Source organism: Manis javanica, chromosome 2, assembly GCF_040802235.1.
Source record: "Manis javanica isolate MJ-LG chromosome 2, MJ_LKY, whole genome shotgun sequence".
NCBI lineage: Eukaryota > Metazoa > Chordata > Mammalia > Pholidota > Manidae > Manis > Manis javanica.
In genome coordinates, this window is record NC_133157.1 from 209,922,245 (window position 1) to 209,947,289 (window position 25,045).

At 46.6% G+C, this 25,045-nt stretch overlaps 1 protein-coding gene and 1 long non-coding RNA gene across 3 annotated transcripts in view; one reads left to right on the plus strand and one right to left on the minus strand.

The window, feature by feature from the left end:
- Positions 1-390: 390 nt before the first annotated feature.
- LOC108409632 (uncharacterized) overlaps positions 391-25,045 on the minus strand; it is a 192,278-nt gene continuing 167,623 nt past the window's right edge. For both annotated transcript variants that reach the window (XR_012128488.1, XR_012128487.1), the window contains 2 exons: positions 1,699-1,736; positions 391-1,231 (listed from right to left, as the gene is read on the minus strand). This is a non-coding gene — a long non-coding RNA (uncharacterized lncRNA). The remainder of the gene's footprint in view (positions 1,232-1,698; positions 1,737-25,045) is intronic.
- Positions 12,851-20,219, plus strand: KLHL38 (kelch like family member 38). Its single transcript, XM_017680306.3, has 4 exons — positions 12,851-13,064; positions 13,499-15,088; positions 18,197-18,302; positions 19,150-20,219. The coding sequence occupies exons 2-4, from the start codon at positions 13,700-13,702 to the stop codon at positions 19,437-19,439; spliced, it is 1,785 nt and encodes a 594-aa protein (XP_017535795.2). The 5' UTR covers positions 12,851-13,064; positions 13,499-13,699; the 3' UTR covers positions 19,440-20,219.

A 25,045-nucleotide genomic window follows, 5' to 3' on the forward strand; every position in this document is an offset into this window, starting at 1 on the left:
TCCCCCAACCAGACCGGGAGCTCTGTGCGACCAGGAGCCACATCTTACTCAGTCTTCCAGCCCCACACACAGGGTATGTGCCACATCCCTGACCCCTTGCCTTCCCTGGATATGAAGCAGCCTTTCCCTCCAATCCCATCTCGGTCATACTGCCACCCTTATAGTGCTTATCATCTTAGGTCATCGCATCTCTATTGATTTATTTGCTCTGCTTATCTGTCTGCCTTCCCCCGTATCCCTAGTGAGCAGAACAGTGGCTGACACATGGTAGGTGCTCAATAAAGATTGGTTACAAATGACCCTTCAACATGTTGTCAAATGAAGGACTAATTGATAAGTCACCATGGGCATTCTAAATCTCAGGGTACCCAAAGCAGGGGGAGGCAATGCTATGTTTACAGCCGTTACTTGTATTTTCCAAAACAAGACACATGGACCTGAGTCATGAAAATCACATTATGAAATAAATGGTGGGGGGTTGGGGGAAGAGTGGAGATTTGGCTAGCAAGCAAAATGAGCCTTAAATTGCCTGAATTACTGATTGGTTGCTTCTTCTGTCTGGCGCCAAGAGCCCAGAGAGGAGCAACAGGTCTCTCTGCAGCTCTACCAATCTGTTCCAATTAGTCCAATTAGAAACAGGCCCAGATGTTTGATTTCACTAGAGGTCATATTGCATATGCAGCCCAAGAAGACTGACAGATTTCAGCCCATAGAGGATGGGGGAAAGGGATGACACTCAGCCAAACAGGCTTCAAATGCAAGTTCCAAGAGTAAAGGAGTTTCAACAGCCCCTTTCCGAGAGGTAGAGCTCAGGTCACCTGCCTTCCAAAGGCCCCTCTACCTCGGCCAGCTGGGGAGCAGGGACATGAGATTTGCTGGCAACATCAGCTTGGCATCTTCCATGGGACATGTAAATAATATCAACTACATTAAGTCACTAGATCCACAACACTGGTGAGGACATAATAAACAGAGGTTGGGAAGTGGCAGGCAAAGGGCAGTGAAAGGGGAAGCTGGGACTGAGCTTGCTGATGGAGCCAGGAGAACAGAAGCCAGCTCAGGGGTGCCAGCAGCCAGTCCCCAAAGTAAGGTTCCATCAGGATGGCATACAAAGCCTGGCCAGAACTGGTTCATCTCAGTGGAGGGAAATGCATGGCTGATTCCAAATAGACTATTAAATACAGAAAAGTCCCCAAGAAATTTGCTGGCTGCACTTCACCTTTGGGCAGGTCTGTGAGGAAAAGCAAAAGAAAAGTTATTGGTTTCTACTTTATCTCTTATATGAGTAAGATAAGCCCGTTGATCATGCTGAAGTCCATAAAAGTTGTGAGTGGTATCTATCACACCCTTGGCTGAGCAATGGAATCACCTGAGAAGCCTACAGAAGACATGTTTTAATTTCTCCAGGGACTTTAATATGAAGCCAGGGTGAGAACCACTGCTCAAACACAGACTCTATCTTCACCCACAAACTCCCATCCCCCCCCCCCAGACTCATTTTAGGGAAAGAGGAAAGAGAAGAACCACTCAGTGAGTCTTTTTGCAAAAACGTCCTTTTGGGCACAAACAGTATACCTCTATAGGCTCTACTGACACCCCCATAATTTTCTATAAAATCCCAACTCCTCAAGCTAGCACTTTGAGGCCTCCATCCATCTGCTCACACATTCAGCCAACAAATATTTATTGAGCACCTACCCTGGGCTCCATGTTCTTGTTCCCACAAGGCTTTTATTCTGTTAGGGGAGACAGAGAATAAACAATGAAACATTACAAATAGAATACTTCCATTAAAAAAAAGCATAATAAAACAGAAAACCAGATTATGTGACCTAGAAAGGCAGGTGGGGGGAGACAAGGTACTTTAGGTGCTCAGAGGAGATAACATCTGAGTCAAGTCCTGAACAATGAGAAGCCAGTGCATTAGGACCTGAGGGAAAAGCTTCCAGCAGAGGGAACAGCAGGCACAAAGGCCCAGCCTCCTTCTCCTTGTCTGCTATTTCAACTCCTCTGCCGTCCTGCTGAATGCCACCGCCTCCCCGGCCTTTGCCCTTTGGGTCTGTCCCATCGGAGGTGCCATCTTCCAATCCAGATCTGTCACTTCTCCAAGAACCCATACTCTAGGAAGCTTCCCATATCCTTCCCCTCCTCATTCTGACCGCTCTTTACATCGCCTCAAATGTCTATGAATGCCCTTGGTAAAGTGCAATGAATATAAAAGCGTGAGACAGGATTGTCACTATACATATTATTCATGTTAGCATCATGCCTGAATTTGCACTGAATCATTACACCCTTGCTTTTATTGCCTTGTTTCACCTGGTACAAGTGGTCTCCCCCTATGGGATCATCGGTCCTCCAGGACCAAGATCAGGTTTTCTGCTCCTTTGGTGTCCCTAGCTGCTCAGAAAACAGAGCTAGGCATTCGTTCACAGCCCCTGAACACAGCTGTTCACAGAGGAGTTGACTAGTTATAAATTAAGTGCTTGTTTGAATGAAAGACTTAATTAGTAAGACTTGCCCTAGAACCACACAGTCTCCATTCTGTTTTGCAGTATTACTATCTCCATTTTATAGATGAAAAACCAAGACACAGAGGGGTTAGGTAACTTGCCCCACGTCATACAGCCAGTAAGTAGCAGAGCTGGGATTTAAACCCAGGTCTATCTGGTAACAGATACTGTACCACACTGCCTGACAAGACCCCATGAAGAATGAAGGTCAGGAATCCCATTCTCAACTTTCAATGAAGAAACTAAAAGTCATAAAGATTTAATAGAGGTGGCCTGGTTTATAGACTGAGTTGGTGCCAAAGCCAGGGTGGGTATACATGGCTACGGATGCCAAGGCCTCTGGGCTCTCTGCTTTGCTATGTCCCTTTCAGAAAGGTCAAAATTCTGGTCAGGATCCAGCCAAAGTATCAGATCATGACTGTGCCCCCTACTGAATTTAAGTGCTGCCAGGGAGCTCCAGACAATAGGTGAAAATGTCTGAAGAAATGGCAAATGGGAAGAAGACCAGAGCATATTCGTTCACTTGAAATGATGTTTTCTTTCTTTCTCTTTCGACTGCCTGAGTGATGGCAATGGGGAAGGACAGGAGCAAGAAGCTAACACCTCTCAGGCATCCACGGCGAGTCACAGCCTCGTCTGTAGTACGGGCTTAAGGGAGGTTGGCAAAGAAAAATAGAGGGTCCACACTTAACATGTGAATCTCAGATAAAAAGAAAATATTTTAGCATAAGTCTGTCTTGTGACTATTTGGGACATACTTACTTACACTGAACACCCTAGCTTAATGAAACCTCCCTCACCGGATCATCATGAGGATTAAACAGCACACTGACGGTGAAGTGCTCATAGGTACCTAATGAATGTGTGCCAGCGCTTGGGTGAAGTGGCAGTGTCAGCTCTGTAAAGACTGCTTTTCCTCCTATACAGAACAGCTGGAAATGGATAACTCTGGACCCTCACACAGGCTAGAGAAAAGGCCATCAAGGATTATGACTCATGGTTTAGTGAGAAGATGTACCCTGAGAAGCCACGTACTTCTCAGTCTTAGGCTCTCTGCTCTCTCTTGCTGAAGAAAGGGGGAAGGCTGGGATCTCACGGCCAAACCAGTTGAGAGAAAAGCTCCTGATGAGAAGTGATAGAAGATAACTGGATAGTGGCTTTGCAAACAAAAATCACTGGGCCGAGCAAGAAGAGAACACGAGATGGGGAGATAGTGGGGAAGAAAACATAGGAGGGGATGGGGCTTAGGGAGATCACATGAGGAAAGTTTGTGGGAAAATGTCAAGTGGGAAAGGTCTGTTGTGCCTAAATTGGAAAATCTGAGCACGTTGCATGATGCCCTGGGAGGAGGGAAATGTTTTCTGAGGATTCTTAGACAACCTCAGGTATGACTGTGAAGTAAACAAGTTTATCTTCAACATCGTTTCCTCTGCCCTTCCAGTGGCTGACACCAAGTCTGGCCACCTCTGCCGAGCAATCCTCAACATCTCAGAAACATCACTGGAAGAAAAGCACCACCTTAATACACAACCACCATCCTAAATTTGGTACCATTCTGCTTACCTGTCCCAGGTGCCCTTCTCAGACCCCAGCCAGCTTATCCGACAAACCAATCATAACGCCAGAATCCCTTTTTTCTCGGGATAATTTATGTGTTGAGAACACTTCCTGCAATGACTTTTTTCCCTTCTCCCTGTACTTTTTTGTTGTCTAATTCATTATCTGCTCTAATTGCAGGAGGGAGTGCTTTTCAAATAGAAGAGAGGGCTAGTTAGCCTGGTAAAAAATGCAATCTTTGTGTCTCTCCAAAGACATTCCATGAACAAGGAATACAGTAGGTGTGTGGTAGGTGTTCAATGATTTTGTATTGGCATGAAATAATTGATTAGTATGCCCTGGTGGCTCTCCTAATTTCAGAAAAGACTGTCTTATTACTATTCTTACACTATCACTTCTGGAGGAGCCCCTAACAACTGAGAATCTCAGTCATGTCATCAGTTACCCCTCCACCTCAACCTCCATTGTATAACCTTCTACTTTGGGAGCCATAAATATAAGGTTCTCCTTCAGGCACTTATGCTGAAGAAAATTCTGGAGCCGACCACAGGAATCATGTGTAGATCTTCCAGGTAGAATGGCAGATCTTGTGCAATGCCTTTGGGCAACTGATAATACACTGGGTGTTATGAAGAGTTTAAACAGCAGACTTCCCAACCTCCTTCAGCTCTTGTCTGAAACTCCATGGCCTGTGCTGACCTGCCCATAGGAATGAAAAGCATAGCAGATACTCCCTACTTCCTTATCCAAGGCCCCGGGAACTTGGGCATGCTTTCCTAGGAATGGGGGTTACCAAATCAACCATGTTTATCCTTACCCATTCTTTTTCCTACCTTTTGATTATTCAAGTGTAAGAGAAAGTAAGGGATGACAAGGGAAGCCTTTATCCGAGGGGCTCCTGAATTCCTTGTAGGTTCTGAGGACTGAACCTCAAGAACAATATCTGAAACTAATGCAAAACAGTGTCTCTCTTCTAGGAGCTGTTTCCCACCAAAAATTATTTCCAAGGAAAGGTGAACATTCACCATGGCTCAGAAAACTCAGACTGATGACAACCCAGTATCAGCATGAACCAATATCAGAAGCAGATGCAGTTGGCTTGAGAGAAACGTTGAACGGCTTATTCCTGCTTTACCACATGGAAGAGAGGAGATGTAGTTCTCTGAAAGTCAGTAAGGGAAGAGTTCATTTCTTCTACAGTCCTGCTCCTTGATTCAGAGACCCAGAAAATAGAGCAATCTCAAAACCTTCCTCTACTACTCCAATGATATCGTTTGAGGCAGCCAGAGTACAGTTTTATGCACACACATATAATTTCTCCATATTCTTCCAAGGGTGGCAACTCTCAAACAAGCAACAGGGCAAGAGGTGGGAGACAGTGGCAAGTGTCCCAGCCAGGGACTCTTTGGATTCTGAAGGTGGAATGGAGTGGGATGAATTTAAAGTTTTGAAAGCTGTGGATAAGACATGGAAAGCCTGTTGGGAACATTTGTGAGAGAGTTGGGGGTTATAGTTTTCATGCATTACAGATAGAAGAAAATCACACCTCAATCTAGCAGAGCCAAATTACATGGATGCCACTGGACCCTGGGAATGGAGGTAGGAAGGGGAAGAACAGTCAGCCATCCCTCCAACTGTGGATGTAAGAAGGATGCTCAAGTAGCACTCTGAGGGATAGTTAATGGTCCCAAGGCATTCTATATAGTCTGTTGGTGGGCTATTACTGGTTCTGGATCAATCTTTTCATTCAAAGATGAATAAATAAAGAAAAAAAGGCAGATTATGGAAAAATACTGAACAAGGGAAGTGAACACCATTCTGAACATACATTCAAGACTATGTTCAGAAGGAACTTTTCAAAACCTTCAGCAACAACAGAAAGAAAAATGACATTCCTTCTACAAATTATGCAGAAACCCATAGAGATCAAACTGAGCCACAAAGAAAGCTAGATGAACTATAGGATATCATCTCAGAGGAATAAAAATGCAATAATACATTTCAGATCTGTGTTAGAAGCAGCAAAGAGAAAAACTAACCCTATGGAAAAATACACCAGCGGAATAAAGGGAAAATTTAGGGTGGTGTTCTAGAAATCAGGAGAAAAAAACAAGCAAGTAAATGTTTAAAAAGATAGTAATTTAGATGAGGAGGTCAAGTTTGAAAAAAATATAGTTGTTGCTCATGAAAATAGAAAATTGCAATTGAAGTATTAAAAAAAGAGAACTGAAGAAAAATTTCCAGCGCTCAGTGAAAAACAAAGTATACAGATCGACAGCCATGTTTTATATGTTTTATAAAAAACATATACCAGGATACATCCTAGAAATGCTTTTTAATTAAAAGAATAAAGAAAAATAAGTTTAACAAACAAAAAAGATAAAAATCAGTCAATTCTCAAACTTCTACTCTGCAGCACTGCAACTTTTCCAGAACAAAATGGGTGGTTTCCAGAAAATTTTGAAGAAAAAAATTTTGACCTTAAACTCGTATACCTACCCAAGTTGTTGTTTATAGATGATAGGAAATGAAAAGAGAATCTTAGATAAGGAAAAATTCAGAGAAGTGTACCTCTCTCATATTCTCCCTAAAAAAGTATGGCAAATCAATGAACTCCAGTTGACAAAAAGATGAGTCAGAATTAAGCATTTAAGAATAGGGAAATTAAGGCATAAAAGAACTGGCAGTGAAAATATAAATCAGTCAAGTTACAGAGCTAAGTCTAAATAATTGTTGTAAATAGGATTCAAAAGCAAACAGCTAAGTCATTCTTAAAAGAAAAGATATGGTACATAAAATACTTTGATGACAATAATCTGGCCCTTAATTTCCAGGTTATCTTTATAAAAAAATGGGAGAAAGAAGTTTCAGATTCTTTTTCTTACTTAGCAGGAGGTCAAAAAATATTCTTTTACTTTTATTTTTCATCCTTAGAAAAACATAGGCTAAACAATGTTTGGGAAAAGCTTAAAAGAAAGACACGAGTGAAAATATAAACAGTCTGGAAAAGGCAAAAGTAACCAAACAGTCTCCAACATCAGTCTCTGTCAACAAATTTCATTACTCTTCTTCTCTACCTTTCCTAATAAGGGCAGGAAAGTAAGACTTATCCTTGCCCTCAAGGAGCTACAATACAGAAGGCGGAACACATTCAGCCTGATGTGAGAGCTTTTTGAAGATATACGTATAAAGTTATCCATCTGTGGGGACCTGGAATTCCTGATGGAAGTGGGGTAAGGTGGGAAGGAGGGAAGTTGGGGAAGGGAAGTCTTAGAACACTTAGAACACTTAAAGTACTCATTTGTCTGTCTGCCCTCCCAGACTCTAAGCACCACAAGGGCAGGGACATTATCTGTCTCCCTGGGTAGGTGGGTGGGTGGGTGGGTGGGTGGATGGATGGATGGATGGATGGATGGGAGGGTGGGTGGATGGATGGATGGATGGATGGATGGATGGATGGATGGATGGATGGATGGATGGATGGATAAAGGGATGGATGGAAGGATGGATGGATGGATGGATGGATGGATGGATGGATGGATGGATGGATGGATGGATGGATGGATAAAGGGATGGATGGATGGAAGGATGGATGGATGGATGGATGGATGGATGGATGGATGGATGGATGGATGGATGGATGGATGAAGGGATGAAGGGATGAAGGGATGGATGGATGGATGGATGGATGGATGGATGGATGGATGGGTGGATGGAGGGATGGAGGGATGGAGGGATGGAGGGATGGAGGGATGGATGGATGGATGGATGGATGGATGGATGGGTGGATGGGTGGATGGGTGGATGGGTGGATGGATGGATGGATGGATGGATGGATGGATGGATAGATAGTGGACAGATAGATGAATGGATTTTTAGTTAATTAGACCCCTTGCTCAATTCATATTTCTCCTAGGGATTCCAATTACTCCTACTTCTAAGGGAGTAAAATTCACCCTTCCAACACACCTCCCTATGTAGGTTATGCACCGTTCTGTACCACAGCAGCAAACTGAAACCATGCCTGAGTGGCCTGGAGGGAGTGAAGTTCCTACCTAAAAGCCTATCTCACCATCAGAGAGCACCTGCCCTGGGGAGCAGAGAGGCCAAGGCAGTGTATTATTCTTTGTGACTCACAGTGCTAAAACGGGAGAGAAAGAATGCATCCTTGATCATATTATTTCTTTCTTCCCAATTTGATTTAGAGCCCAGAAAGCTGATCTGTGGCATAAATGATGTATGAGGTCAGACTTTGGTTTGCAGAGAGAAGGGGAATCAAGATAGCCGGGTTATATACCAACAGTCCTGACGTCATTGCTGTCAGCCTTTTTCCCCTTGCCGTCCCCAGGGAAAAAAAAATGAGGATATTTTCTGGTGGTGGGTCAGGGTGAAGGAGAGCTGGGAATGGAGTCATTTGCACTCCTGACCTAGTAAAAGCAGTGTTAGGCTTTTAGCCTCAGGAAACAATCCTGATGGCGACTCCAGAATCAAGAAGCAGGCTCCCTTTCAGCCGGTCTGGAGTACAAAGTCCTTATTTACAAGCTGGTTAAAAAACACACCCAGCCAGACAGATACAGATGCCAATGGACAGGTACTCACATACATAGAAAACTTTAAATCACATAGCAAGCAGGGGATCAAGAAATATTCTTTTTTTATTACAATTTTTTTGTTAAGGTATTATTGATACACACTCTTACGAAGGTTTCACATGAGAAACCATGTGGTTACTACGTTCACCCATATTGTCGAGGCCCTTCCCATACCCCATTGCAGTCAAGAAATATTCTTTTACTTTTATTTCGAACATTAGAAAAACAGCAAGAGGCAAGGTCCTGCCTACAGCTTTCACTGATCCCGTTCACTGATCTGTCTGCTCATGTTTCCCCCCCCCACCTGCAGGCTGTGGGAACAGCAGATACTCCCATGCCAGCAGAGAGCAGCCTCTGGTTACTGAAGGGCTCCCACAAGGCGTAAGTACATGTTTGCCCTTGAACCACAGCTCCTGGGAAGCAGCGCAGCCGTGGGCCCTGCTTAGTGTGGATAACACCTTGCCCCAAAGGGGGTTCAGGATGTGTGTGGCGGAGCACATTTTGTGGCTTCCTTGCTTGTAGTTGTCAGGCCTGCTGCTGACCTGACCCAACCTGTCCTTCCAGGGGAAACTAGAATCCGGGGGAATCCAGAAGAATCCAGGGGAGTCCAGGGGAATCCAGTGGCAGCACACCTCCTGAGCCAGAGTGCCCTGCGATGTCAATGCCTCGCTCTATGGGGAAACTGAAGGCTCTCTAAATTTATTTAAAAGGCAAATGACCAAGAGTACCAGCTGGCAGCTTGACTGGCACTGAGGGCAGAGCCTCTGGCTCTGCAAAAGATGCACAAAAGCAGTGAGTAGCCCCTTGGCTGAGGCTCAGCCTCTAGGAGTCCCTTCTCTGACACTTCAGGACACAAGCCGTGGGGTGAGCTGGAAGGGCAGGGCCCAGCACCTGGCTCACACCTTCATGGCCAGGTGAGGAAGGACAGAGAGGTTAAGTGCCTTGTCCAAAGACACACAGCCAATCCATGGCAGAGCCTGGACTGGAACCCGGGACTCCTGGAGGCTCAGTAGATAATGAGAAACATAGCAATCGCCCAAGGCAAGGAAACAGAGTGAGCAGGAGACCAAGTTAGATGCTGAAATGGCATCAAGACCTTTTAGAATCTAATAAAATTATTTTCAGAGTAATAAAATAACACTCACCACAATTTACTATGAACCTACACCATGCCAGGCACTTGCCTGGATGTGCCCCATAAATTATTTCTCTGTGACAAGAAAGATTATCCCCATTTACCAGGTGGAGAAAATGAGGGTGGATAAATACGTTACTTGTACAAGACCACACAGATGCTGGGAGGAAATATAAGATTCTCCCAAGTCTTTCTGTCCCCAAAGTCTGAGTCTTGACTTGTTATGATACTAATTTTCATCAAAAGAAGAGGCAAGGAACTAGATGTTCTCTTTTACTTTAGGTTCCCATATGTTCAGACCCTAAATTAAGACAACTCCCAGAGAAGGTCAGGACATAAGGTTAAGACATAAAGTATAAAACTCTCAGAGACAAATAGATTCGTGAATTGAAAGTAGGCTGGTTGGGGTTTATGTGTGGGTAGTAGATCTGCTCTGGGATTGGGCTCAGGGTTACTTGCATGAGTTTGCTGCCAGGTAAACACCAAGATTCTATTTGTGTCCTTTCTTGACATTTAATGTAGAGTCAGAATTCTCCTATGAGGCCAGGTCAATGGAAACTTTAGGATCCAAAGGATTTACTAAAGTTGGTCAGACACTGACACTGCACACCAGGGCTCATCTGAACACTTGACAGGGCTGGATTCCAGAAGGTCTAATTAATTAGGGAATGTAGGGGAAGCTCCAAGATTCCTGCCAGTGGATGGCACCATGTTAGTTCACTCCCAGAAATCTCTTCCAATTGCCCACACCACAAACCCTTGGCTTGCTCACTGGCTGGAAGAGAAATAATACAGTCATTTCAGAGCAATAAGGAAGTTATTTTTTGCCTTGTGGTGACTTTGAGGACTAAACCACTGGCTTTGGAGTTGAGAGGACCTCAGTCCAACTCCCAACCTTGAACTTTTGCTCTGTGGTATAAAGCAGTGATTTTACTTTTCACTTCATCACATTACTGGACTTGAATAAAATGCAGGACATTCAGCGCCCTCCAGAGCACCACTTGCACTGCAGTGGAATGGACATGGACCAGTGTGTACCTGGCAGCCCTGAACCTATACATCAGGTGGGGACATGGAGCCTACCCGCAGGAGCTCCCTCTCCTTACTAGTCTCCGTTCTGTTGCATTCAACCCAGGAACTGTATATAATTCACCCCACTGTGTGTCAGGCACTGTGCTAGGTATGGGGGATAGAGAGACAATTAAGACAAAGTCCCTGCTGTCCAGACGCTTCCATTCTAATAAGAAGGACACAGCCAGGTAAGCATGATGGCAAGGAGGGTAAAAGCATATAATATTTAGAAGGATGTAGAAGGAATGGCAACAGTGCAGAGAGTGAGACACTAATTATCTGAGGAGGTCAGGAGAGACTTTCAGAGAGGCTGATACACAAATTAAGTTTTGATGAATGAATAGGAGTGCAGATGTGAACAATGGAAGAGACAGCCAAGGAAAGAACACTTGCAAAGGCAAAACAGCACAGAGATCTCGGGCCCTCAAGGAACTGGGCTACTCACCTATTAGAGCAGCAGCGTGACTCAGAAGTGCAGGACAGTCACCAGCTCTGACAGCGGTACAAGCAGCTCCTCTCTCCAGCTTGTGCCCCCTGGGTCTCGGATCCCCTTGATTCAGGACTTCTGCTCCTGTGTCTGACCTCTGGGCCCCTGACCCCAATAACACGCTATGGATATACTTCCCTGACCTTGATCTTCTGGACTTTTTTGAACATGATCCATTCTATGATGTGCAGCTATGAATGAGAGATGCCCCTCCTTCCACCATGTGCTGTGGTTCCCCAAAGGGCGAGGCCAGGTTGGCCTCCCCAACAGGGACCAGACACATACAAGGATCTACAAGTTGTCTGATGGAGCTGGTGCAAAAAGTACAAATGGGAGAGGGAAGTGACAGGTACCTCCAGGAGACCAACCTGATTCCTGCTAAAGAGTCTGGACTTCATCCTGCAGATGTGGGGAGCCAGCAAAGGGCATGATGCAGGGGACTGGCCAAGTCTGATCGGCCTTACCCTGGCTACTCTGGTGGCTACTCAAGGTGGAGGTACTGGAGGGAGAGAGAATAGGAGCACTGGAAAGTCAACCCAGGAGGCCGTTGCCATAGTCTAAACCCAGCTTCCCTGCCACTCACCGCTGGTACGCTCGGTCAGGCTCTCTCTGGAGGCAGGGGCAGCACAGACCTGAGTCCCTGTTACTCAGCCTGCACCGCGGTCCTGATTCTCACATAAGGGGGCTGCCTCCTGTTCCATGGCCACCACTGTTCTCTCTTGCCTTCTTCTTCTCCTTCGCCTTTGCCCTCATTTTTTCCTCCTTCTCCTCCTCTTCCTTTTCTCTCTCTCTCTCTTCCTCACTCTCTGTGACACCCTGAAACCTACGCCTTGCCTCCTGCCTCCAGCTCAAGTCTCCCTGGTGCGAGAGAATGGAAAAGTAAAACAGAAAAGCAAGCCTGAGCTATAAACAGCTAACCGAAGTACAATCAGCATGTATCTGTGAGAGGCGATTAGGACCGCAGGGGACTGCCCTTTGCCATTGGGGTAAGGAGGACCAATAGGAGGTGCATCTTCTCTGAGGGCTCCATCAATATTAAAACCAGCTTTTGTCACCGATTTCATACCCTGGAGCCCGGAGGAAGAAATCATAATTCTCTCTGGTGATCCTGCCAGCAGACAGTGGGACCGAGACCCACTGAACAGCACCCTTGGGCCCACATACTGGCTTCCTTGCAACCATCTGCCATCTTAAATTGCCCAGCACCATCTTCAGTGACTCTCCCTGGTCACACAACCTGTTTACAGACATCTAGAATTCCCAGGCACTTTCAGGACAAGGGACTCGGGATGTGTCCAAGTGGGCAGCAACCGCTTCTCTAAGAGAAGCCGTTCTTCCAGATCTATTTATGCCGATGTAAACACTTGCCAAGGAAACGAGGCATGTGGGCATGCGCTGGCCTTGCAGGCCCCCGAGGTCGCTGCAAAAGGCAACTGGAAAGTCACATGTCATAACAGTGGAAAGTACATATGCAGCTATTCTTAGACCTGGAATGTATACACTGTCTCCCTGCCTGGCGGTTCTTTCACAAAGCTCTAGAAATCTGTGAAAGCACCTTCAGCATAAACAAATCCAGAACTCTCCCAAGACAAATTGTTTGCCAACTGAAGGAAAGGCCTGGGTTTATGATTTCACTTGGAGCCAGAGGTGGAAACCCCAGAAGGACCAGCCGGACCAGGCCTCAGTGGATGTCCCTGCAGCAAAACAAGGTAAATGTCTCTCATGTTTAATTCTTTTGCAGGGGGACTGCCAGATGTCATCCAATAAACCCTGTCCAAGGCATTGTTTGGTCTCTGCTTTCTATTTATCCCATCTTTAAAACAAAATCTGAATGGCTCCATGAAGTCATGGTTTAAAAAAAAAATTTGTAAACGTCCCATTTCCATCCCCCATTTCTATCTACTTGCCAGAGGCCACGCTCCCAAAATGACATCCATACGGGGTGGCTAACGCCCAGAAAGATGCTTAGATGAGTTTACTAAATAACAGATATGCTGGGAATCTGGAGAAAGGCTCCCAGACTTCTGCTGGTTGAGGGAATGGACTGTCATCTTGCTTCAGGCTGACACTGCAGCCCCTGACAATCAAGTGTCTTTCAACAACCTTCATTTTTGTTTGGTTGGTTTTGGTTTTGTTTCCTCAGATTATCTGAAAATGCTCTTTGCCTGTTACCTTTGAGAATAATCATAACCAAAAAGAGAAGCGTCAGCTGTGAGGTCTCGGGTGTACGTGGCCTCCTTTCCAGTCTTCGCTAAGTGATATTCTCAGCGACACCCGCAGTGCCCTGGTAAATGGACACAGAAGCTCTAAGTCTGGGAGCTACCACAGCTAAACCGTCCAGCACATGCGCCCTCCTGGGATGTCTACCCCACCTTGTAGGATGGATGTGGAGTCGCCAGATGGACTGCTCTTCAAAGATCATGACTTCTCATCTGACCTGTTGAAGCAGCTCAATGGCTTAAGACAAAACAGGATGCTGACTGATGTGAGTATCTGCACCGGGGCCTGGGAGGTCCCCTGCCACCGAAATGTGCTGGCCTCCAGCAGCCCCTACTTCAGGGCCATGTTTTGCAGCAACTTCCGGGAGAGCAGTGAGGCCAAAGTTCAGCTGAAAGGCATCGACGCCCTGACTCTGGACCAGATCATCCTGTATGTGTACACCGGGGAGGTGCACATCACAGCTGAGAACGTTCTGCCCCTGATGGAGGCGGCCTCCATGCTGCAGTACCCCAAGCTGTTTGAGGCCTGCTCCTCCTACCTCCAGAGCCAGTTGACCCCCAGCAACTGCCTGGGCATGATCAGGCTCTCTGAAATCTTAAGCTGTGAGACCCTCAAGAGGAAAGCCAGGGAGGTGGCCCTCGCGTATTTCCCAGAGGTGGCCGTATCAGCTGATCTGAAAGAGCTCTGCGCCTTGGAATTAAGAGACTACCTTGGAGATGATGGGCTCTGTGGGGAGGAGGAAAAGGTGTTTGAGGCCCTCATGGTTTGGATCAAGCATGATCTCCAGGCCCGGAAACGTCACATGCAGGAATTGTTCAAGCAGGTCAGGCTTCAGTACATCCACCCGGCCTTCTTCCACCACTTTATTGCCAATGATGCCCTCCTGCAGTCCTCGCCCTCGTGCCAGACCATCTTGGACACGGCCAAGAGGCAGATGTTTTCTTTGTACAGCACCTCCAGTGCCCGCCACCTCCCACCTCCATGGCACGTCCCCCCAAGAAACTCCTACCAAGATTTCCTCATCCTCTTAGGTGGAAGGAAGGACAACCAGCAGACCACCAGGGACGTTCTGCTCTACCACCAGCAGACCTGCCAATGGCAGAGCCTTGCCAAACTCCCCACCCGGCTGTACAAGGCCTCAGCTGTGGCCTTGCACCGCAGCATCTACGTGCTGGGAGGCGTGGCCATCGGCACAGGGAAGAGCGAGCCCTGTCGCGATGTCTATGTCTTCTCCCTGAAACTCAATCAGTGGAGGCTGGGCCAGCCCATGCTGGCGGCCCGCTACTCCCACAGGAGCACTGCCCATAAGAACTTCATCTTCGCCATCGGGGGCATTGGAGAAGGGCAGGAGGTCCTGGGCTCCATGGAGAGATACGACAGTGTCTGCAACAGCTGGGAGAGGATGGCCGGCATGCCAGTCGGCGTGCTCCACCCTGCAGTCGCTGTGAAGGACCAAAGACTCTACCTTTTTGGGGGAGAGGACGTCATGCAGAACCCTGTGCGCCTTATCCAGGTAAATGGCTGGTCCTTCCCATTGTGTAGGTGCATGAGTGTGTGCCCCCCCACACACATATTCACATACATACACATACACAGTACACACATACACATATACACATGCCCACACAAGCACAACACACATTCACATAATCCACATATACACACAAACATATATACACATGCACATAAGATACACACCTGTACATGTGTACAGAATATACATGTATGCACATACATGTATGCACACACGCATACACACATACACACTTGCCATTTACAGGAAGGAAAAAAGAGGGAGGGAAGGAAGGAAGGAAAGAAGTTTAATTTCAGCAAGTTTCATCTGCTGATGAATTATTTTTGTGTAAGATTAATACATACAGAGATACAACAGATACAATCTCTGTCCACAAAGAGTTTTATCTTTCTTTGAGGAAAAAAAATTATATATATACAAGTTCAAGCTGGAATACATTGAATGTCAGATAGTGAAGACCTATAGGGAATTTGCAGATGCTTCTAACCCAAGTCAATAAGGCCTTAAAAGAAGACTCCCAAAAGCATGGGTCCACAGTCTGTTACCAAATCCCCTGGAGCCCAACCTAAGAGGAGCTGAATATAAATCTCTCTGTATGGGGTCCTGTCATTTATCATTCTCAGAAGTCTTCAGGAGATTCTATGGCACTGCCAGGTGGGGAAACCCCTGTTTTGCATAGAGTAGATGCTAATCTTACTAACAAGCTCTCTGAAAAGTATAATTACTAAAGGCCAAAATTTCAGAATAGTGTTTTCCAACTTACTAATCTCTACAATTCACCTAATGATATGAAAACTTAAATAACAAACCTATCTTTAAAGATAACAAAGGAGACCCCCAATATTTGCTGTATTCATTTGTAAGTTATACTGTGTGCCAACCACGGAAGGCCCTGGGGACACAGGCATGCACAGTAAACCACACTTACCTGCAAGGGCTTACGAGACAATTGCAATTCAGATACTGAATAGAGGGGTGCGCTAAGAGTATAAGGGGTGCCCTAAACCAGTCTAGAGGGCATCGGGTGTGAGGGTTCAGGGAACTTTGGAGGGAACTGTGAGATTGGTTTAAGCAGACCTGAGCAGACAGAGGCAGGTGAGGATGCAAAGTACAAGAGGAGGGAGATCCCGGGATGGATAGAATGACATGGACAGAGAAAGGGGCCGGCAGCTCCTCTCAGCAGATGAATCTGCCATCTGAAGCAGGAGTTGAGAAGGGGGTGCTGTTCCTAGGTTAGAGAACAGCTGGTACAAAAGCCCTGAGGCAGAAAGGGGACAGGGCCCATGGCCCGGAGGAAGTGACAGCATGACGATGTCACAACACAGAGCAATGGAGAGACAGGTAGTGTGCCGAGGCACAGCTGAGAGTGCTGAGTCCCCACACCATTTCTGTCCACCCCCTTCCCCACTACCCTAAGCAGCCCCCTCCAGTCAGACTGTTACTCCTGAGCCCCTCCTATAGAAACTTTGGAACATTCTTGGAGGATGGGTGTTGTTGGAGGTGAGGCTGATACGGCAGGGCTTCCTGGGCCTTATCAGGAATTGGGGCTGTAGCCTGAGAGTCATGGGGTGGGTGAAGTAAACAAATTTGATTTTTAGAAACTCCCTTTGGACACCTGGTGGAGATGGACAAAGGAAGGAGAAAAGGGGCACTGTTCTAGAGGTCCAGGCGAGGGGTGATGGTGTCTTGGGCAAAGCAATGCCAGTAGAGATGGAGAAAAGGGATGCCGTCTGATTTAATTCCTTCCTTGTTTTTATCATGCCTTCACTCTCCAGCCTATATATTTTTGGCTCTTCCCTGACCATCCAGGCAGATTCTGAGTCTGTTCCAAATCCCACTCATTTATTTGAGCCAAGGGGGATATGTTCTGCTCTCCTCCAAGCTCTGGCCACACAATACAGATGTAATAAAGTGCATCTATGTAAAGCTAGAGCTCCTCCCTCTTTTGTAACTATTTTTCAAAATAAATTCAACAGTTATGCTGGTGATTTCACATTGCAAAATTGTTACTGATTTCCTAAGAATAAATACAAAGCTCAAAAAAGCTTTTTAAGTATATCAAGAAATGCATTGTGCCATTGAATAAGAGCTTTGCAAAGCCAAAAACACCCACTAACATGTAAGTGATCCTTTTACAATGCAATCATGAGAAGGGGAAAAGGGAAAAGTATTCATTTGGAAGCTTTTCTTATCTACTTAGCATTAGCTTTGAAATGGAAATTCTACTCATTCAGATATAACTTAACATGAATGCTTGGGGTTAATTGATGGAGTAGGTTGGATTTTTTGGCATCTGATGGTTCATCTGCATGCAGGCATTCTTTTAAGAACTATACTGCAATAGGTTCCTGTGCGAATCGTGTGTGTGTGTGTGTGTGTGTGTGTGTGTGTGTGTGTGTGTGTGTGTGTGTGTGTGTGTGTGTGTGTGTGTGTGTGTGTGTGCGCGCGCGCGCGCGCCTTTCTACCTGGTCTTTTTAATACCTCTGTTTCCAGATGGCATGAAGCAAATCCTTCACTATAACCAAGTATCACTTCCTCCCCTGGGCAAAGACCATCCTTTGTTAACCTTGCCTCTGCCTCTCTGGGAATATTATGAGGACTGTGAGCAACATTTAATCTATTTTTGAAATGATACCCAAATCTGAGAGAGAACAGAAGGCTGGGAGGCAATTACTCATTCAAGGAAAATGCAACCAGCACTTGCTTTTCCTCCAAGGATTCCACTTTCCCAAGAGTGTTACCTGCCTATTTCAGATGAAACCATGAGGCCTGACAGCCACTGATTGCCCAATTCTAGGACATGTCGTCCTCTATGCATATTACAATGTGTAACTGCTGGTCCATTCTACAGAAACACAGCCACTGATCCCATGGGGTCACATAAAGACTGATTTCTAGTAACAGTCTTCTTCCTGTCATTTAATTATATACATACATTTTAAAAACCAGAAAAAGGGAAAAGAAAAAATATCATTATTTCACCCTAATTATTATTCCTATCTTTTCTATATATGTATGTATATATATATATATATATATATATATCTCACTTGAAAATGCAGTGCTCTGAGTTTATTTCTTCCTCAGGTTTATCACATTTCCAGGAACACCTGGTTCAAGATGGAGACAAGAATGATCAAGAATGTGTGTGCCCCTGCGGTGGTGCTTGGGGAGCAGATTGTCATTGTGGGAGGTGAGTCCGAGCAGAGGATGCCTAGGTTGGACACCAACTCGGCCTCTCCCAGGGAAAAAATGGTCACTAACAGACAGGTTGTGTTCTCCAAGTCAGTCTTTTTAAAAGCACATCCATCCAGCTAGGGGAGTGTGGGGGACTGAACAAAGTTCTTTTCTCATCCAGGAGTTTCTCCCTGTCTCTATCTGTAAACAAGGAAAAAAATAATATCTGTTTCACAGAGTCATTGTGATAATAAAATGTGCTCACATAACTAAAGCACTTGGCACTATCCCAGATGCATAACAAATACTCGAAAAACTCTGCCACTGTTAATAATATAAGCTCTTAATGGGTCATTTCTCTGTCACTGTGGTGTAGTGTCATGATTAAGAGGACTGGTTTTAGAGTCAGAGAGACATGGGTTCAAATCCTGCCTCTGCCACTGGCTATATACTCTTTGACAAGTTATTAGTTTTTCTGTGACTCTGTTTACGCATCTGTAAAATAGGGATCCCAAAGGTGCCCACCTGGTAGGGATGCCAGAAGCCCTGCAGAATCCCCCAAAGCTCCTTCTTTTGATTGTTGGGTGAGCACATGAGAAAGAGAGAAAAGCCAGTGGGGCTGGGAAAGCCCCTGGAATCAGAAGGCTGCCCCCTGAGAACAGCGTACATAAACAGGGGCATTAAGGATGCAGGGACAGAATCAGCCACACACCAGACCATGGGCAGGTTACCAAAGCATCTCACACATTGGCTGAGTCCAGCCTCCACGTTAGGCAATGGCAGGGACCAGATGCACCCCTGAATGCTGACCACCAGTCCCAAATGAGCAGCACCGAGCCTGCCAATTTGCCATTGGTTTTCAGGTTACACAAGGAGGATCCTTGCTTATGACCCTCAGTCCAACAAATTTGTCAAATGTGCGGACATGAAAGACCGGAGGATGCACCACGGGGCCACAGTGATGGGGAACAAGCTCTACGTGACAGGCGGGCGGCGGCTGACCACGGACTGCAACATCAAGGACTCGGCCTCCTTTGACTGCTACGACCCTGAGACAGACACCTGGACATCCCAGGGCCAGCTGCCTCACAAACTCTTTGACCACGCCTGCCTCACTGTCCAGTGCATACCCCACACCGCAGCCTTCCCTTGAGGCCCACAAGAAACCATGTGTCCTCATCAAGGTGCTTTCTGTTGCTAGAGACACAAACCCAGCTGCTAAACACTTAGCCCTAGAAGGATGCAGAGAGAGCCCTCAGCACTGAAAGGCCCAGAGCCTGGAGGCCTGGAACCAGGCACATAGTTGGCAAAATGCTCTCTCTTCACACCTGCACCCACCCCATCTGCTCTTTCCCTCCTTCTCTACCTCATCTCTTAGGCTTCATTCTATAAACAAGCTTTTGTACCCACACAGTATGAGGACACCGGCAACTGATAACCTGAGACCCCCTTTCTCTAGCTTTGCATCTTAGGAGAATGTTGCCATTACCCATATGTTAACCCTCAAAAACTATGCTAATCGATCCTTTTTAAATTCTATGCCTACCTCTTGAGACAATCACTGTTCCCAGGGATTGAGCTACTAGAATTGTCTAGTCCTGGCTCGTGTCCTTGCGGCCACAGATGGGGTTAACTCTCATCAATGACCGCTCAGCCAAACTGTGCAGAATGAGAGAGTGACCACTCCCCAGAGGAAGAAACGCTGGGCTCACCAAAATGGAACAGCCGTCAAAATTCAGAAGGTCTGAGAGACCCAAAAGGGCCCCTGGAAGTGCTCAGTCCATGTGGCAATGTGAGAGACTGGCCATGACTCTGTTTCTTTGCATTCTGTGGAAGTAGTACCCGGAATTCCAGAAAAATATGGGTAATTCAGTAGCTAGTGTTTGCAAAAATTATCTACACTGCCAGAATAAAGTTTGTTTCTAGTGTCAAATGATGTTTTCTCCACCCTATAGGGAGCTATAAACCTGCAGAATTTAGTAAATGGTATGAGAATTGCTCTTCTGAGGAAAGTCAGAGATTACAGCAATTATTGCCCTCCCGGTACCAGGGCTGTGTCCCTACAGACCTTTTTGTCTCAAAGTACCTCCCATGCTGGCTTGGTCCCAGCTCAGGAATAAGCTGAAGCTGGTGGCACCTTACAACCACTGGGGGAGGTCCTTGACAATGGGGCCAAGGCCCAGTTGAGATGCATGGACAGGGATTCTCCCAAGTGGAACCCAGATCACTGCAATGTGCAGTCAGGATCAAGAACCTCCGCTCTGCTCGGCTCGGGCACTGAAGACCTTCAAGTACTGGCCCCACGCCCACCCTGTCCTGGCCAGCCCCATCCCAGTCAAGCGGGGTAGGCAAAGTCCCCTCCCCCACAAGAGAAGCATCTGAAATGAGGCTGTCGCCCTGAGCAGGGCACTAGAGTGCCCCAAAGCTGAAGCATTCCTCTCCATCCAGAGCCCCAGGTCCATGTTCTGGACTTTTTCCTTTCTTCCTACTTTGTACTTTTTGCACTTCACTTTCTCTTGTTGGGGTCTGAGGCTCTGCCCTGCTCCCCAGACCACCCTGCTCAGATTGTCAGCCCCTGCTCCCCATCCTGGATGCTGTCTCCTCACTGCTGGCTGGCCTCTTACTCCAGTCTGTGCTGTCTGGCACTCTCTGTTCAGGCCCTCAACATGTCCTCTCCCTTGTAAACTGATCAGGCCAGAGAGACAGAGGACAGAAACTGTCCTTGTAAAGGGAACCCAGACTCCCACAGGGCCTGAACTGCAGGCCAGTTTCCTTCCTGTCTGACGTGACCAGTCAGCAGCATATGGCCCGGGTGACTCTCCCTCCATCTTGAAATACCTCTCGCTGGGCCTCTGGACACCACCCACTCTTGCTTCTCATCCTATGCCCTGCAGTTCCGTTTCCTGACTAATAAGTGGTGGTGCGCCCCAGGGCTCAGTGCTTAGACCTTCGTGTACCTACTCTGACTCCCCAGGTGAGTGTGCCTACCCAGTGTGTGGCTTTAAATGCCACCCACACGCTGCTGACTTTCCAATTTTACCTGATTCCAGACCCCACCACTTGCTGTACATCTCCACTTTGATGTTAAATGGATACCTCAAACTAAACATGTTGGAGGACACTCCTTCTTCACCAAACTGACCGTCCCATAGGCTTCACTGTCCTGCAGGAGGGTAACACCATTCTACTTTCTCAGGCCCAAAACCCTGGACCCTTCCCTCCACTTGGTACAAATCTATGAAGAGCCCAACTGCACCTCACTTCCCGCAGCACCAACCCTCGTCCAAGCAGCCACCTTTCCTCATCTGAACTATTACAATGGCTTCCACCTTCCCCTGCTCATCTCTTCTCAATACAGCAGCCCGTGCCATCTTTTAGGTGTACAACAGGAAGTCAGAATAGTCCATTCCCCTGTTTAAAACTCTGCAAAGCCTTCCCAGCTTTCTCAGATGACCTTCAGAGACCTGCAAGATCACCCCTCCCACCCCAGTACCTTTCTGCTGTCATCGCCCCCATGCCCCCTGTCACTTGGCATTAGCTGCACTGGCCTCCAGCCTCACACATTCCAAGCAAGTTTCCACTTTGTTTTCATATTTACTGTGCCCTCCGCCTGAAAATGCAGGGCCTGGATATCATGCCCTGTGGTTCATTCCCTGACCCACCTCAGGTCTCTGCTTAGAGATGCCTTCCCTGACAGCCCTCATCCGATCCATCAGCAGGTCCTTTCAGTGACACCCCCGGCAGACCACAAACACCTCCACCTTTCTGTCTCCACTGCTATTCTCTGAGTGCAGGCCATCCTCATGCCCGGTCAGCCTCTTGCATGGACTCCTGCCTCCATTCCTACCCTGCTAAGGCTTCCTCAAAAAACAGCCAGTAATCTGTTTAAAACACAAACATGATCCTTCCTGTCTGTCTTAAAATGACTTTGCAGCTCCCCAGAGGCCCTTATCTAGTCCTTACGGGTCTTCTACCACCCAGCACCCACCTGTCTCTCTGGCCTACGTTTGCCGCTCACCCCCGCCCTACCCCTTAGCTTCACTGATTTTCCTCTCCTCTCTCTTGCCTCACTTGTTTAACACACACACACCTCTCTTACTTTTTCAGCTGATGCACTTTCAATTTATTCCTTACACAGCAGATCAAAGGTCACTGCAGCAAGGAGGCCTTTCATGCACACTCCAACCCCAGGCTGGATCAGCCCCCCTACTAAATGCCCCCATTGTTCCCTATACATCCCCTTTGAGGCCTTCATTCTGTTTGTAATTACTTGAGCACAGTCTTACCCTCTAGACTCCTCTATCTGTCCTGTTCTCTGCATTATCAAGGCTAGGCTCAGTGTCAGCCACATATATAGCAGAGCCTCAATGAATACACGATGAATGGATTAAAGAATTATTAAATGACTATAGAGGCTGAATCAAAACTGCCTCTGGGATCTCCTTCTCAAACTCAGATGCATAGGCACTATTTTAGGCACTGCAGACCCTCTACTGAGGGGTCTTTCTGTCCTTACCTCTTCCTCCCCTTTTCTACCCTTCGGAAGAGGTGGCATGGCCTACCTGGGTCCAGCCTAGAGGGTGGAGAGCTTATTCTAGAGGCCCTATTGCCTGGAAGAAGTGGGAGTCTTGCCATCTATAAACTCTTTCCGTGGCCTCCAAAAATCCTTCTGTCAGACTTGTTAATGCCTCGACGTTCTTTTCCCTTTGTTTCAGTCCAATATTTACTAAGCTGCCTGAGTTTTGGCTACACAGAGTTTGTCCAAGTCTCCCTGGGGCCCAGAACTATGTGAATTGCCCCCTGGGATCTATAAAGAAAGATGGCACCAGGGCCAAACACATTCGTAACCACATGGCGAGCCAGCTTTGTGCGTCAAAGAAGATGCCTCTGTAGCAAGTGTATTCACACACCTGAACAGCCCACTGGCCAAATCCCATATCTGGACTAAGTCACAAAATAACCCTCAAGATACAAGGGATCCTTTCCAATGCGCTGAGGCTAATCTCAGTACAAAAAGAAAGGGAGAGAAATTTTTGGCACAAGGTTTTCTTGGTCTCACTGGCTGAGCAGAGAGTCACAGTCCAGAGATGAGGTCAAAATATATTTAGCGAGCAGCAGTTATACTGAAACATTTTAAGTAAAAAATGTCAAATAGCCTGACTAATCGTCTCAACAGGCGACAAAATGCAGGGGGGGCAAGGACTAAGCAAGAAAACACTAACAAAAATATCAAATGTTCTGTTTCAGCCTAAGCCAGTGAGCAGGAGCAGGGTCAGCAGAGAAAACAGGGTGGGTGGAAAGAAACTGCAGCAGGGAGAGTGGACAGTGGAGCACAGGAGGACCTGATAGCCTTTAGTACTGGAACCCACCCAGCCCCACCTCCACCCCACCCAGCAGGCATGTCGGAAGAAGGCCTCCTGCACTGAGACCACCATCAGGCCCTCCACTAACCAGGCCATACCAGTCAGGCACTGTATCGGCAACCCCTGGGAGAGTGGCATGGCCCCAGCAGGACAGAGCTGCTGACATCCTGACCCCACCCCATTCCTGACTCTGCCATGAGCAGCAGCAGTTCCAAGGGTGAACTGAACCCTCTGGCCCGGAGCCTCCCGTCTCCCCTACAAGGACGCCTCCTCCTTATTCTCCTGCCTCTCCCTCTTCTGCATCTACTCTTCTTGGTGAGCAACAGACAGTCCTGAGTCTCCACATCTTAAAACTAAAGGCCCCCCAAATTCTCAATCATAATATAAGTTGGTCATGTGGATGGTAGTACATGGAGAATGTAGCCCATGATTCTGTAACATCTTCCTGTGCTGACAGATAGTAACTGCACTAGTGGGGGTGAGGATTTAATATGGGTAACTATTGAGTCACTGTGTTGTATACTTGACATAAATATAAGATTATATATCAATGATACTTTTAAAAAAGGGTGAATTTTATGATATGTACATTATACTTTAATAAAACTATAAACAAAACAAAGCAAAAAAAAAAAACCTAAAGGCCCATCATAGGCTAAATTTATCTTTGCCACCTATCACAAAAATCTGTAACATCCCAGAGGACAAGGACTTGTGACTGGTTTAATCAAGCACTTTGTCCTTCCCAGGATGTCTGACTTCCCTTGCCCTACTCCAGCATGCCATGCATGCCCATGCCTCTGTGCCTTTGCACATGCTATCCCCTCTGCTGTTATGACTTTCCAGAATAATTCTTACTCAGCCTCACCTCCTCTGTGGAGCCTTCTCCAACCTTTCTACCCACCTTTTCCCTCCTCCCTTCATTCCAGCTCCTTTCACATTGTATCTCTGTAAAGACATGTTGAATGGAACTAGAAGGAAGAGCTCTCCATAGGCCAGAGATAGAGTTTTGGTCCCTATGAACTCCTGGGCCAAGTTCAGTCCGTACTTGGCACACAAACAGTGCTGATGTGTTCGTGGAAGGAATGACAAGATGCACTAGTGGATGGGTCCTGACCACCCCTCTCAGTGTCCCCACAGTTCTGGGTGGAAGGAAGGGCTTAATTATCAAATAAATTGGGGCTTAAACCCAATGGTGTCCAACCTTTAAAAGTCATTATTACAGATCTATCTGAGAACAAGGAAAAATATAGCCTAGAGTGGTCTGAAATACAACAGGGAAGAAAATTGAATTGATTTTTACACCAAGAACCCTACTCAAGATGGGCTAAAAGTGCCTGGCTGGTGGCCTGGAGATGACCCAGATTCCCAGAACTCTGCAGGTACTTTGTCTGCT

Excerpts from the sequence above, each read along its gene's own strand:
- KLHL38 (XM_017680306.3), top strand. The coding sequence starts at position 13,700 with ATGCGCCCTCCTGGGATGTCTACCCCACCTTGTAGGATGGATGTGGAG. Across the intron at positions 15,089-18,196 it reads ACCCTGTGCGCCTTATCCAG|GTTTATCACATTTCCAGGAA; the intron begins GTAAATGGCTGG and ends TTTCTTCCTCAG. Across the intron at positions 18,303-19,149 it reads GCAGATTGTCATTGTGGGAG|GTTACACAAGGAGGATCCTT; the intron begins GTGAGTCCGAGC and ends ATTGGTTTTCAG.